At 38.5% G+C, this 12,426-nt stretch overlaps 1 protein-coding gene across 1 annotated transcript in view; it reads left to right on the top strand.

Moving 5' to 3' along the window:
* The first annotated feature begins 2,453 nt into the window (after window positions 1-2,453).
* Sgcz (sarcoglycan zeta) overlaps window positions 2,454-12,426 on the top strand; it is a 916,614-nt gene continuing 906,641 nt past the window's right edge. Inside the window, exon 1 of the mRNA XM_051169531.1 lies at window positions 2,454-3,409. Coding sequence (XP_051025488.1) covers window positions 3,371-3,409 — 39 coding nt within the window. The 5' untranslated portion in view covers window positions 2,454-3,370. The remainder of the gene's footprint in view (window positions 3,410-12,426) is intronic.

The raw sequence follows: 12,426 nt of genomic DNA, 5'->3' as shown, positions 1-12,426 counted from the left end.
AAAGAAGTATAAAGGCTTACAAAATTTAAAACTCTGTAAGTGATTTTATACCACAGATGAATAAGAATTATATTGTAGACTGGAAAAAAGCACATTGAGTCACAAGTGGCTTTACTTCTATAGTGTGAAGAAGATGCTCATGATGGCAGGTACACATCTGCTTTAGTACCTATGGTTGAAGGCGACATTGATGAATGTATCTATGGGTGAGTGAACCTAAAGTGTAAAAATCTCATGACCTGCAGGTGTTTTCATATAGCCTTTCCCCTGCTTGAGTATTGTAATTACTCTGTGCAGCTTGCCTTTGAGTTGTACATCTTTGCTAAACTGAATGATTCGCCTTTCAGATATTCTGTTATGTGCCAGGATGATTTTTTTCTTCACCATCATGGGTGGGTAGCTGTCTTATTCTTGGAGTTGTAGATTAGTTTCTTTTTTTTTTTTTTTTTTTTTTTTTACCTCCTCTTTCTTGCCTTGCCTGATTTTAAGCGTAAAGTAGTTGCCTCATCTAGTTATTGGTCAGATGAAGTAGAACAGAATCCTGATGACCTTAAAAGGTAATAAAAGGTAATATATAAATGTCTTCATATATCGCGCCCCTCTTTATCAACTGTCATCGTTTAACTTTTAGGAATATTTACTCTAGTCAATTTGCATGGAAATTCAGGTTGGCTTTTAAAACCTGTGTTCATTGGCTACGTGGATGTTTAATTAAATGCAATATATAGCTGACTTCGAGGTCACCAATAGTTTCTGTAGCTCATCAAAGTGGATGTTTGACCAACATCAAGTGTTGGATATATTTTGTTTTGAGTTTCAGTCTCACTAAGAATGAAGTTATTATATATGTGCTCCTATATACATGTGCCTATCTATGACCATACATGTGTTTTAAAAAATGCAACTTAACTGTCTTGGTTCTTAAGTATAATAGTGTAATATAGTAATATTATTTATATGGTATTATATATAGTATAATAATCAGCATCATAACTGCTATTTGATATATAAATATTTTACCTGAAAGTTCTGCTTGAAAATTTTTTTGTGTGTATTTTCATGTTGAATCAGTGGTACTTTCTAGAAAAGCAGCTCTTTAAGGAGTTATGTTTATGTAAGTTCATGTACTGGCAATGTGTGACTTTATTATTTTTCAATCATATGTTATATAAGCCAATTATGTAAACAGGATGTGTAATATTTATTTTCAGAACTTGATATTCTGCCAACTAATTATGGACTATTGGCTATCTGATGCTATCTCTGAATGCTGTATATGGAAGTCAAAGAAGAAAGATGGCCTTGAGAAACATGTGAAATAGAAATGGGCTAAAGTAAAGAACTCAGTACACTTGATGATAAAGTGACGCCCCACAGGCTTAGCTGCAAGCTACATGGGGAGAATATGATAATATATAATATTATATATGATATATATCATATATATGTGTGTGGATATGAGAGAAGGGAAGAGAAATTAGTGTTTTTAGGCATTAGAACTGAAACTTTAGAGTCTTTTTACACACCTTCATCTATTTGTTGCACACTGGCATGCTTTATCATCTGCTAGGCTCCGGATGGACTGGTGAATAAGGCTGGCACAGAAGATAGCTCAAGAGCATATAGTCTACTGAGGAAGTCACATATTCAAGCAGATAATCATGACATATATGCAATAATGATAAATCATGGTTCTGCTAGGACAAGAGGATTGAATAGAATTGCCAAGGGATTCACCCTCTAAAGAATCTTTTCTGAGGAAGTGACATTAGACTGAAACTGGGGAATGGTAAACATATGGAATCAGAGGAGGGAAGAGATGTCCTGACAGAGGCAGAAACATGTAATAGCTGAAAGTAGAGGAGATAGCATGCACACAGGTAGACCAGATAGACTAGGTGGCTGGGCTCAGCAGTGGAGAACTATGAAAACGAAGGAAGAGTAGGAGGACAGAAATGTAGTCGAGGGCACATCTAAAATTTTTTCCCAAAAGATATATTTTTTGAGACAAAAGAATTTACATTGCTCTTTTTTTTTTTTTTTTTTTTTTTTTTTTGTAATCTGAAAACGTTTCTTTTTAAGTTTGAGTCTTTTATGTGCCATAATAAAAGGAAACCTAATCCCTTACGATAAATCAAGGCGTTTACACTAAAATTTAGCCCCTACCTCCAAATTTTCGGATTACAATTGCAATACATTGACCTGTTAGAACGAATTCAAAGAAACATTTTGAAGCAGAAAACTTACATTATCATGAGATGCATCGTGGAAAGGAATCTTTAAGAATCTTACCTCTCATTTAAAAATTAGTAGTGAAGGTAAAAGCCACCTGACATTAAACAGCTCAGCTCTAACTGGATACAGCCGAGATTTAATTGGATGCATGAAAAGGATACGTGTAAGCTTGTGTCTCCCAGTGCTTATCCAAACAAGAAGCTGGCACAGCATAAGTGAATCAAAATGCCTGTCACCTAGTGGGTTCCGGACAGAGGGCAGTCTTTAAGACCCAGCGACTGTATTTGTCTGGAGAGGAAATGTTGCTTTTTGACAGAAGAGAGAAATCCCCTTAGTGCTGGCTGTGGGAAGGGAGAAGTGAAGTCAGTCACCTGGTGGTGAAGGCCAGTAAAACAGCAAAGCGGGAGGAAAATTGCTGTCTCCTTCTCTTCTCTCGCTCTCTTCTCTCTGTGGGAGCCTCCTCCTATTCTCTCAACTCTTTTAGCATAACCTTCAAAGGAGAACGGTCCCTTCAGACTTTATTACCGTCTTTTCCCCACTGAGAGAATACCTCTCAGCTACAAGACATTTTTTAAGTCTATGCAGGACTTCGGGGATTCGGTTATCTTGGCAGGGAAATTGATGATTGCTAATGTCTGGGACTCACAGCGGGCTAAATTAGCTACCAGAGTATGCCTGACGGAGGAAGGCTTTTATCACATACTCTTCTCTCCAGTTTGAACACATTTGCTTGAATTTTGCCGCATGATGCTGTCCAGGGAAGCAGCTTTTTTTCTTGGGATGCAGCAACTCGCTGGTTTCTAAGCTTATTGCAGAAGAAGAAATAATCTAAAACAGAGTGGATTTTTTTTCCCCTCCTCTGCTTGATTCGACTGAGCCGTGTTGCACCGCGGTAAAGATCACCTGTCCGTAAATCTTTGAAGAAGTAAAATAAAGTGAATTATCATTAATATTTATTTATTTATATTATTTTTTAACTGGTGGAGGCGGCGAGACCACGGAGAATGAGACTGAGAGAAGGTGCCAGGGCTTGGAGGAGGATAAAGCTGAGTTTCAGCTGGAAACTAAAAGACTAGATCGGTTCGGGGAGCAACTTGGCTGGTTCCTTTCCACTTCCTTTAGTTTCGTTCGCTCCATGGACAGATCCACGGACCTGGACATCCAGGAGCTCAAGGTACGTGGTCTTGCGGCGGCGGCGCCGGCTTTCCGCTCTGCCGCGCTCGCATTCCGGGTACTGATCACCGCTACCGGGCGTCGCTGGAGTAGTCGCCGGTCCCCCGGGACAGAGTGGGGGCACCTGGGGCGGGGTGTCCCCGGGCGCTGCGCCCCTCCCTGGGCCGGGGACACGAAGGCGGTTCTCCCTCGCCCTCCCGCACGGGGCTGCCCTCCGCATCGTTGCTCCGGCTGGAAGCCACCAGTGCTCCCCTCGCTGGTAACAACAGAATCTGGGCTGCAGGACCCGAGGTTCTTGGTGCCTCCGAGCTGGCCGAGGCTCTGGAGGTCGCCTCATCTCTACTCGAGGTCGCCGCTTTCCCGGCAAAGTTGTCCGAGATGCGTGGCCACTTTGCCTTGGTCCCAGCCCGCAGCTCTCCTGTCCCGCTCCTGCCCCCGCGCGACACCGGGACAGCCTGTTTCCGTTTGCGAATTCGCTGCACAGAGGTGTTTGTGGCCACCACTAGGCAGAGACCCTTTCCTCACATCACCGCCCACACCGTTTTCCCATTGATGGCCACTGCCTTTGCGCGCGAACGGGTGGTGATCATACAGGGGGACAAGGCGAGGGGAGAGACTAGAGGGGGTCCCCTGCTGGCCTGTCTCTACCCGCTGCGTGGAGGGACTGAGCCACATGCTAATCCTGTAACCAGGCCAGGTCTGAGGAACAGGGGAAGGGGAGCCCCCGGTGGAAGCCAGTCTGGAGGGGGCGGGGCGCCCCTCCACTCCCTAGCCTCCAGGCTCAGAGACCCTCCCTTGTCTGCTGCTGTACCACGTGGGGTAGCCTTTAGTACTTTTGCCCTACCAGTCCTGAAGTGGCCCCAGACCTCACAGGCCACCAATTTGCCACTCTGCTGGTGGGTATTTCTGCCTGCAGGGCTGGTATAAAAAGAAAGAACTTAAAAAAAAAAAAAAAAAAAAAAAAAAAAAAAAAAAAAAAAAAAAAAAAAAAAGAAAGAAAGAAAGAAAAGAAAAGAAAAGAAATCAACAAATCTCAAAATAATTTAAATGTTCCGCTCACTTGTAGACGGTAAAGCTGAAAGGGGGACAAGTTGGCGTGTTAAATATTCCTACAAGTATCCACACTACTCTTCTTCCAGTCATTTTGTACACTAATTCTGCTTCGGGGATGGGGGTGGGGGTTGGGGGAATTCATAGAGATTTACTTGTAAGGAGTTTGCTCTGCTCCTGTGAGGACTTTTTCAGAGACATCCCTTCCTGGTGGGGAAACTTGACTAGGAGAGGTTTGCTGAGAGGAGTCAGGAAAGTGGGTTTGTTGAAGAAGCTGAACCCAGGGCTGGGAAATCCCCAGCAGCTTGTTCTTTGGCCAGAGTCATTAAGCCTGCTCATCCCCAGTGGGTGCTGGTGGTACCCAAGCCATAAGAGGAAAAAGTTGACAGAGCCCTCTGGTGCTCAACTGCACTTGTAGCCCTCACGCAGGGCGCGGGGCTTGGGGTGGGCCCGCGGGGGAGCCTGTACTGTTTGACTACACCTTAGGCAGCACTTCAATCCAAGCTTCTGGATTCCTTGGAGGATATGAAGTGAGGAAGAGACAGATCTGATGCTCCAGTTAAAGTTGGCAAACAAGCCCCTGTGCTCTGTCCAAGGTCACAGTCAATAGACCTTGGCCTGGAGGGAATGTCCCGTTACCTCTTTGTTGTACTAAGACAGGACATACTGCCTTGAGTTTGTAAAGCTCACTTGCTGCAGTGGGGAGGGAGTAGGATTTACATAAAAAGAGTACAGGAATGTGATGTCTGTAGTACAGAGAACTGGGTAATTGCTATGCTTTGTTATTGTTGGTTTTGGTGACAGTAGCATATAGCACAAAGGAGAACATTTTCTTACCAGAAATGGAAGGAAAACATGATTTGAGCTGATCAATTCCCATGACACGCCTTAGGTTCCTGAATACACAGACACTACACTGTTTAAATGAACATAGACAGCATGTCCACCATGGAAACTTTTGTCTTCTTTTAGTCAATGATGCCAAATTAATGCTATTCCACATTAATAGTCTTATAGTCCTCCCAGCCGCCTTGTCCTGGCCTTTGTGGCTGTAAAGCCATGGGTAGAGGGCTAGAAGGCTTTGTTGACAGGACAGTGTTGAGGATAACTGGGAACCAATGAAGGAATGCTGGAAGAAAAGCTCTACAGAGGCTTCAGAGAAGGGGTATACTTCTGTGAGGGTCAGAGCTGACCATGGAGGCAGTGCAGTCAAGAGGTGACATATCCAATTTGGGAAGTCAATTTGTGTTGTCCTCATCAACATTTGACCTCACATTTGGAATACTTAACCTCTGAAAAACATGGAGTCTGTGATGACATCACGTGTAGGAATGGCTTTTTTAGGGCAGCATCCCCTCGCTTGGGAATCTCAGATTATTCTGGTTCAGATTATTCTATGATGGCTTTATAATAGACAACCTCCCTGGTGGTCAGTGGAAAAGGGGGGTGAAAATTCTGGGGGCACTTATTTGGCATCATTATTTGATGTTTTGATGTTTATTTTCTTCCCTCCTTTACATTGGTACTTCTATTAAGGCACAGCTTCATAAGCTCTAGTTTTGATGATGATTTAAAGTACCTGGAAAACATTTACAGGAATTAGGTAAATAAACAAATGCATAGAATAATCTGGGTTAGCTCAGTTTGAAATCATTAGTATCATTAGATGCAGTTCTCTACCTCAGGTTATGAGAAGGGAATATTGTGTTACTCATCATTTTTGTTTCAGGGTGAAGCGTTTTCTCTTTATGACATTTAGCAAGAGTATGTATGTATGTGTATGTATTTCTGCTACGTATGTAGGTGTTGGTATTTACTATATGTTGTACAGTAAATAGTGCTTTCTGCTCCAACTGGAAATACTAAAGATGAACTTTCAATAACTAGATGTGAAATGATTGCTATCATTATCATAAATATAACATGACTATTAAAAGAGTTATTGGTGGATAATTGAGATATATTTATGTGTGTGAAACTTGCTAATGAAGGCAAGAATATTTTCATCTTCTGTTCTACACACAAGCCTCTGATGAAACAGACCAGTGGTGAAAAGGGATCCAGTTCCCAGGCAAAGAGTTTTGGTCTGTTCTTTTCTCTTTGATCTAGTTCTTTTTGAATGTGTAAACTCTGCTCTGGATTTCTGCCTCAGTGTTTGTTTGAAAGAAGAGACAACATCAAACAACACAGAATATGGGTTGCTACTTTGGAAATGTGGTAGTTAGTGAATATTGATATTAGAAAGAGGATCCTTAGCCCTGAAGTATCTCTAGGCACAGAGTATTTAATGCCTCTGACTAGCTGATACATAAGTATTAACTTTGGCTTTTACTGAGCTTTTCCCTTTCTCCCTTGGAAACAACTGATCTCACATCACAGAACAGACTACCACTGAAGCCCAGAGTTGACTCTTTAAAATATCTTCTCTATAAAGATAATTTATGATTATAAAGCACGGAGGATGAATAAAATATGGTTTAGAATATGAGCATTGGGTATTAGAAGGACAAGTTCTATTTTCCTAGATCAGCATGCACAAAGTTATGCTTTTAAATGAAAATAATTTTTTTTCTTGGACAATCTGATTTTTGCTTGTATATTAGAAACATGAAAACTTCCAAGACTACAGTACATTTTTACAATTATATTTAATTTAAGCTTTTTTTTTTTTCATTTGTTTTCAAATTATCTTTAAAGTGAAACTGGGTTAGAATTTTAAAAAAAATTCCTCACATTGGAACAGTGTGAGAAGGTGATGCTGTTTTAACATTCTTTACTAAGGTCAAAATGGTCAACTGTTTAGTTTATTTTGCTACTCACAAACCAACTTTTTAATAAGGATAATTTTAATTGTTGCAGTAAATGTAATAAAGACAGGCTACACTTGCTTAATGTTATCTCTTTAAATTGAACACAATTTCGTCAGCTCAGAACTTGAAACTTGACCTATATAGGCAAGGCAAAACCCTCCCAGAATGATACAATTAGGCCATTAGGAAAGTGCTATATGGCAAGGAAATGATTACCCAGCAAAAACTTGCATTTATTTAAACAAGTGGTTTATTCCAAAATGCAGACGTCTATAGCAAATACCATAGTATATATGCCTACAATTCACTCAAATAAGAGTGTTTGCGCTTAGAGGAATTCTAAAAATGATTTTTTTTTTTCGTTTCATCAATAAGACACTCAGCCCAGAAAAGTGGAGCTTGCAGCAGTGTGGGAGGCTTTTCGAGGTTGTAAGTAGGTGGGATTTTTTTTATGTTAGTCATTCCATAGTAAAAAATAGTACGCTCCAACACATATCATATTTTTAGCAACCTGTTTTTTATATTCACACTTTTTGGTTAAGAATAAGGAAACATATATGTGAACAGTGGCTGATTTGACTTCTTTCACATCTTTAGGAGTTATAATTTCTTTCCAGTTAGGTCCAGTTCCAACTTTTTGAAAACAATAACCAGCCAGAGAGATTTAATAGTAATTAAATTTGACTTTTAAATGTTAATACTATTTTAATTAATTAATAATAACTGTGTGCTTTTATGGACAACAGCATGATGTTTTAAGATCATTTGTTTAGTACCAAACTAATTCATATTTTTGTGGTGAGACATTTAAAAATTATGTTTACAATTTGTAATATATAATATATTGTTATTTTATATTAGTATGATTAAGTCATTTTACAATCAAAGCATCATGAAGTATATAATAACACATATGAACTCCAAAATGAAATTTGTGAATAAGGATAGGTATAAGGTATTTCAGTAAGTAGCTTCATTATTGAAGAGCAAAAATTCTCCCATCTATTCTGTCTATAGGAAATACCATTTGTTTCTTTGAGTTTTTGTCATTACATTATTTATTCTCTGTATATCCTTTAGTGTGTGTGTGTGTGTGTGTGTGTGTGTGTGTGTGTGTGTGTGTGTGTGTGCGTGTGTGTGTAGGTATGTGAATGCCATAGATGTACATGTGGAGGTTGGAGGACAACTTGTGAGAGTTAGTTCTACCACACAACTCCCGAGGAGTATAATACAGATTTTTAAAAAATCCATAATTGTAATTAATGGAGGTGAAATAAACTTTAAGTAATAGAAGTGAAAGAATATTTATAGTTGAACGAAGACATATATTTAATATGGATGGAAAGAGAACTGGCAAGAAATTGCTATTGTGAGAAGAGTTGTATAGATAAATTTGAGAACCTTCAGTAAGTTGTTGTCATAAGTAAGCTCAGATTCCAACTCCCTACTGGCTACCACAGCTTTGCTGATCTTCAGACTTTAGCAATTGAAGATACATAAAAATTTGAAGTTGCAGGGAAAAGAATATTTCAAGATTTATGATCTCAAAATCAGAGCTCTGCAAGATGGCTTAATATTGTAAGACAATAAATCAGTGTCCATCTTTTGGGGTCATTCCCTTTGTATGATATTTAGTTACTTGTTTTTCATAAAGATTGGAATTTCAATTAGAATGCAATCAGCAGGTATATAGCTTTAAGATACTAGAGAAAATGACCATTTGCTTTGGTTCAGATCTCTATGGAGTTTTTGAGTATATGCATTTAAGTTTTGACTTATTAGACAAGCAAATGTTCTTATAACAAAATAAAGGCTTATAAGCTTAATAGTTGAACATTACCCGTAGTTTGTGATTCTAGCCTCTAAAACTCTGAAAGTCAAATCTCCCTCATTAAAAGAAGGTAGATTTTAATATGCTAAATTTACTAGAATATATATATTTTCCTTTGGATGTAACTGTATGTGTATGTGTGTGTGTGTGTGAGAGAGAGAGAGAGAGAGAGAGAGAGAGAGAGAGAGAGAGAGAGAGAGAGAGAGAGAGAGAGAGAGAGAGAGAGAGAGAGAGAGAGAGAGAGAGAGAGAGAGAGAGAGAGAGAGAGAGAATGTCGAAAGTTTGGGGAGATCTTATATTTCCAATGAAACTGATCAGAGAATTCTATGCTGACCAAAGAATGACAAAATTCAAGAATAAGTATTCTTTCAAAATACAATGCTAAAAAATTGTATCCTATGCATTAGGTGTTGCCTTGATATATGCTTAGATAGGTTTTTGGAGGTTGGCTATAAAAGTATTGTAAGGTATGGTTATACTTTTGTGACATTAAATAAGTAACAGAGTGCTTCTAAACAAAGATAAAAATTATTTGAAAATCTTTTTTAAAAAATGTTTGTATGCACTCCCAAAGAGTCTTATTTCTATGGCAATGCCTATCAGAAAGAGAGAGGTTAAAATTTAGACCTAGCTATTAATCAAAGCATCAGTCCCTACCAAAACATCAGAAGCCAGCGATATGCATAATCTCTCTCTCTGTATCTAGTGGCTTTGGGAGCTTTTAGATAGTTCTGTTTTGTGGTACAATCAGATATAATTCAAATCCTGGCTCAGCCTTGCACCAGAGGCATCTCTGTGGTCACGCCCTCTCAAACCGCACAGTTTTCAAGTTTTGCAGGGAAGAGAGTACTATGGCTAAGAGCTGTGTGTTATTGGAGTGTTTTGTTGTAATGATTTTTACTTCTGGCTGAATAATTTCTTTGAAAATACATTGAAAATAATTCCCGTACTTAAGCTATTCATTGAAGGTTCCTCTGGCTGGAGCTATTACCTATTATGCTTGCTCTTTGCATGCGGAGACATTGCATAGAACTGTAATATGAGAACACATAAGTTAGAAACCTCATATCCATCTGCTGTCTTAATTCTCTCATCTATGAGTCTACAGCTACCTAACCTTTTTGAAAGTGATAGTTGTATCTTTTTTTTTCAAGAAAAATAATTTTCAAACTCATAAATGTAGCATAGCTGTTTCCACCCTACCAATATTTTCTCATCTGAACATCAAGCCAGGTGATATGATGAATATCATATTTTCATTTTGAGGGCCTAAATTGTAGCTCATAAAAATCAAATGTTCAAAACCAAAAAGTTAATAAAAAAAATGAAATAATCACTAAATTCTATGTCTTCTACTCCCAAATTCTGTGCTATCACATGTCATTTAATATCTAGAGATATCGGGAAGACATTTGTCATAGAGAGAAGTATTTGCCTGACATTCTTGTTTCTAGTGTGAGCAGTGACATTTGAGCTGCAATCAGCATGTTTACTCTTAATTTAGAATAGCTCTTCACTTTACATGCCTTAAAAACAACAAAAGCAACAACAACAACGACAACAACAACATTAACATTATGTTCATCCATAATCTCTGGGCTAAATTAGTATGGGTTGATATTTAGTAATAAAACCCAGTAGTAAGTGACAGGAGCGCAGGTGTGTGCACATGCTGATAATATCCTCAATTGGGAGGCTGATGAAGGAGAATCAGGAGTCATAGTCAAGTATACAGTGAGTCTGAAGCCAGCCAGGCTAATAAAGGGTGATAATAGTTTTGTAACCTTAACACAACTCTGAAAAATTAAATCCTATATAATTTATATAATTTTATATATTTTTTCCAGTATTTTAATTTTCAGTTTAGTACAAGTTTTGATTTTGTTAAAAACTGTAAGTTGAATTTGACTTGTTGCAAGGTTTTCCACCTCGGCTTCTTGTATGTTCAGTTTGTGTCTTAAAAATGAATACATATGTAAATAAATGTGAGTTATCATGCACTCAGATGGTTGATAAAACAGAGTTCTGAAAATGAATACTAGATGATTTAGTTCATAATGAGGCTAAAGGTCTCAATAGAAATTCTTGCTACTTAAGAAAATTAAAAGCATGACTATAAAATAAATTTGGCTTTAACTCTTGATAATTTTTTTTCTGAAAAATGTGTAAAAATTCATTTATTTATAAACTCATAAAATTGTAGTAGCAAATGACTTGAGAAAGGCATTTCTATATTTCCATAAGAGGGGCCGATATTTAAAAATGCTTTCTGAGGACATTTCCTAAACCGTTTGAGTCTGAGTATTTCTAGATCAAGCTGATGTGACAGAGCACAGCACACATTTCCGCAAGGACACATCGTTTCTTAGGTGCTGCCCCTCTCCCCATCAGAATACTCTGAAGATATTCTTCTGGAGGCAGCACAGTGCCTGTCATTACTGCTGTGTGACAGCTTCCATGACAAGAAGTCAACAGGAGGAAGCTGTTCTGAGCTTCTGATCAGGGTGGGGAATCCGGTGGCATTCTGTTGTTCTGCTTCCTATAAGCACTTTGCTCAGTCTCGGCCTCAATGGAATTAAAGATGGATATTAGCCATAAGCATTCTGGATTACGTCTGAGATAACTATGAGAACTGTAGATCTGTGAAAGCCACAGATAGACTATAGCCGCCTTTGCTGGGACATGTAATGCTCAATTGCTAGCTTACTTGTCACTATTTTCACCTGTGATCATTTTCTAGTTTTCACACTTGTTGAGAGTCTCTTGTCTTCCTGTGTAATGCTTATTTTGTCCCTAATATTAAAACAAAAAGGGCCCTTGAAAACTTTCTCGCATAGAAACAACCACATCAGCTTCCATGAGGCGTGGCGTAGGGTGCTTTTATGAAACATGAAATAAGAAAGCCAAGTCATGAATGGGGAAACGCGCAATCACTATACTTCAGGACGCTGTAGTTACACAGTGTATATTACAGCATTTTCAAAGCTCAAAGTAAAGGAAATGCTAGTCCCAGGAAATAGATTGCTTGCCTCAAGATTTATAGAATTGTATTTGAGCTTTCCACCTCTCCCTCAACATGAGAGGCATGAGAAATTTTATCTAGTCTTAAAAACAAAATACATTTCACTTCTCTTAAGGAGTTGTTTGCTTATTTAACTTTAAGAATCCCTTTTGTCCTAAAATTGGTACTGTTTCCACCTGACCTTAAGACCCTTTGCATCTACCCTAGAGGCATATTTGTGTTTCTATTCTAACAACTACTTCTATCTTAATCTAACTATTGGGTACATAACACAGTGTTTCTAGTGTTAGCACTTCCATAGCTAA

This window comes from Acomys russatus, chromosome 27 (genome assembly GCF_903995435.1).
Source record: "Acomys russatus chromosome 27, mAcoRus1.1, whole genome shotgun sequence".
Classification (NCBI taxonomy): Eukaryota; Metazoa; Chordata; class Mammalia; order Rodentia; family Muridae; genus Acomys; species Acomys russatus.
Note: the sequence above shows the minus strand (reverse complement) of the source record. Positions and strands in the feature narration are given on the sequence as shown.